The sequence below is a fragment of the Hibiscus syriacus genome, unplaced genomic scaffold (genome assembly GCF_006381635.1).
Source record: "Hibiscus syriacus cultivar Baekdansim isolate YM2019G1 unplaced genomic scaffold, ASM638163v2 tig00110346_pilon, whole genome shotgun sequence".
NCBI classification, from domain to species: Eukaryota; Viridiplantae; Streptophyta; class Magnoliopsida; order Malvales; family Malvaceae; genus Hibiscus; species Hibiscus syriacus.
Window position 1 is genome coordinate 876,533 of NW_024062697.1, and position 2,320 is coordinate 878,852.

General features: G+C 42.8%; 1 protein-coding gene across 1 annotated transcript; it reads right to left on the bottom strand.

Annotated features, from left to right (window-relative positions):
- Positions 1-204: 204 nt before the first annotated feature.
- LOC120120736 lies at positions 205-1,875 on the bottom strand. Its single transcript, XM_039140282.1, has 3 exons — positions 870-1,875; positions 484-779; positions 205-372 (listed from the first exon to the last, which is right to left on the bottom strand). The coding sequence occupies exons 1-3, from the start codon at positions 1,873-1,875 to the stop codon at positions 205-207; spliced, it is 1,470 nt and encodes a 489-aa protein (XP_038996213.1).
- Between the last annotated feature and the right edge of the window lie 445 nt (positions 1,876-2,320).

The following is a 2,320-nucleotide window of genomic DNA, read 5'->3' on the forward strand; positions in this document are numbered from 1 at the left end:
CCCTTCATAAGGAACTATCGATAATTCAATTGATTGCCTCTGGAACTCCTGAACCATGGCTTCGAGCTCTCTTACTCTTCTTTTCAGACTTTCGACTTCTCCATGACTCGAGCTACCTTCCCGACTCTTGTATCGTCGCACCGCAGCCTCCATACTCGAGATCTTCCCCTTCAGCTTCTCGCTATAAGCTTGACCTTCTTGTAATTACTGCTCTAAACAACTTTTTTCCTTCGACAAAATCCTTACCTGGTGTCTGCTTTGCTTGAGCTCTTCCTGACTCTCCCCGGCTGCCCTCTTCAAGCTTGCCACTTCATGTCTCCACTCAACCGATAACTTGCTTGAACTAGAAGATGTCTGATCTTTCACCATTCGCTGGTAATTTGATTGAAGATCATCAAAATCTAACCGAAGTTGCTTCTCTACTTTTTCAGCTCAGTCCGCTTTACTTTTTTGAATATCGATCTCCAACCCCTTCTGAAACACCTCATCTTCTAGCTTTTGCAGAGTAGTTCTCCATTGTCTCCTTTCCGCCTCAAAATCGCGCTTAGCTAGCTCTAATGGAGATGGCACTATCCTCAAATGCTCTTCCACGGGTTGAATGTTTTCAGGATTTGCCATCGGAATGTTGTCGTTTACTCGATTGTTTCTCCACTGCTCGTACTCTTGTGATAGTTCGAGACCATATGTGAACAGATTCATACGATGAGTCTGCTTCCAAGCTTCAGCAACCCCTTTGACTTTGCTCTTGTATTGATCTCCCTTGAATGCAAAATCTGATCCTGACAAGTCCCGTGTAGCCGGAATGAACTGCCTTGACCCATATTGTCTGGAAACCAGCAGAGGTGCATACCCAACAGAGCCCCATATACCCAGCAAAGGCACCCAATCCCGCTCTCCACACTTGTAAAGTATATCTGAAGTGATATTCCAAGAAGCTCGCCATAAAACATCACCGTCTCGGATATCCCTGAATATGACCATCCACTTTTCTTCAGTAAAACCTCTAGGCCAATCTTTTGAAAGGAAATCTTTCAAAGGTGAAAACCCATCCAAAAACACTCGACCCGGTGCCCTTTTGACATGTTTGAAATGATTGAGGATCCATACTAGTAGTAGGGGTGCACATCCTATAAAGCGTCCTTCTCCCTCTCGCCTGCAAGAACTCAAATAACGAAACATCTCTGCTAGGATGGCGGGAACAGGATCCACATGCTTGTCTAATCTTTCGAACAGGTCGACAACTAATACGTCTACGTACCCTAGCACATTCGGGAAGATAACGAGCCTATAAATCCCTAAAACAAGTAAATCAAGCTTCTTTCTCTGATCGGGATGACGATTGATTATTTCCTTCAAAGCGGACCAAGGAAAACATTCACTGTCTCTTTTCTTCTTAATATTTTTTACAACCCAATCCTCGCTCATTCCAATGATCAATAGCAATTTCTTTTTGAACGAAGGAGTGACTGGGGGCTTGGTATAAACTCTGTCCACTTGAGCTCTTGGACACCGGATCAAAGCTCGATATTCTTCTATTGTTGACGTCAAATCCACTCTTCCAAACGTGAAACAGCTATAACCGGGATTCCAGAACTGCGCCAGGGCCCTAAACAGATTTCGATCGATCGGAACATCGAGAAGGTAAGGTATATCACCATACAACTGATAAAACATATCTTGGTCGGCTGTTTCACATCCTTCCCAAATCTCTTTAAGCTCGTTCAAATCATTCTGACGCACATTGATGTGAGTGTAAGTAAACATCTCCGACACATAATCAAGCTTTAAACTGTCTCCGTTGGACAACTGGGATTGCATCGACCATCTCAAAACATCTGCATTGTCATCAACCTCTTTTTGAACCTTTCGTTCCATATTCTGGCCTTCTAATGGACATCGATCCCAAATCAACACCATGAAATAGATAGTGCAATGCAAAGCAAAAGGAATAAAACATAGACAAAAGAAAACCAGTTAGTAAACATTAGTCAATTAATCAGGGATAATAATTTGTTAAAGAATCCTACCCTCACATGCTGACTACCCAGTCATTCTTTATCGTTTCCTACCCAACAAGATATCTACCCCTATGCTTTATCTGAACATTAAAACCCTAACCGCATGATACCTAATTCAACCTAACCACATGATCTCTAGTTCGCATGCATTTGCTCAGAAAACGCAATTAAATGACTCAAAAAGCTTTTCCTTGTGTACCCTCCTCACGAGACTCCTAAGGTTCGGGTCAGGCTCGACCTAAGTTTGGGCTCTATGTTCACTATATGCTGGGTTAGGTTCTAAAGTATTAGGTTCTCGAATT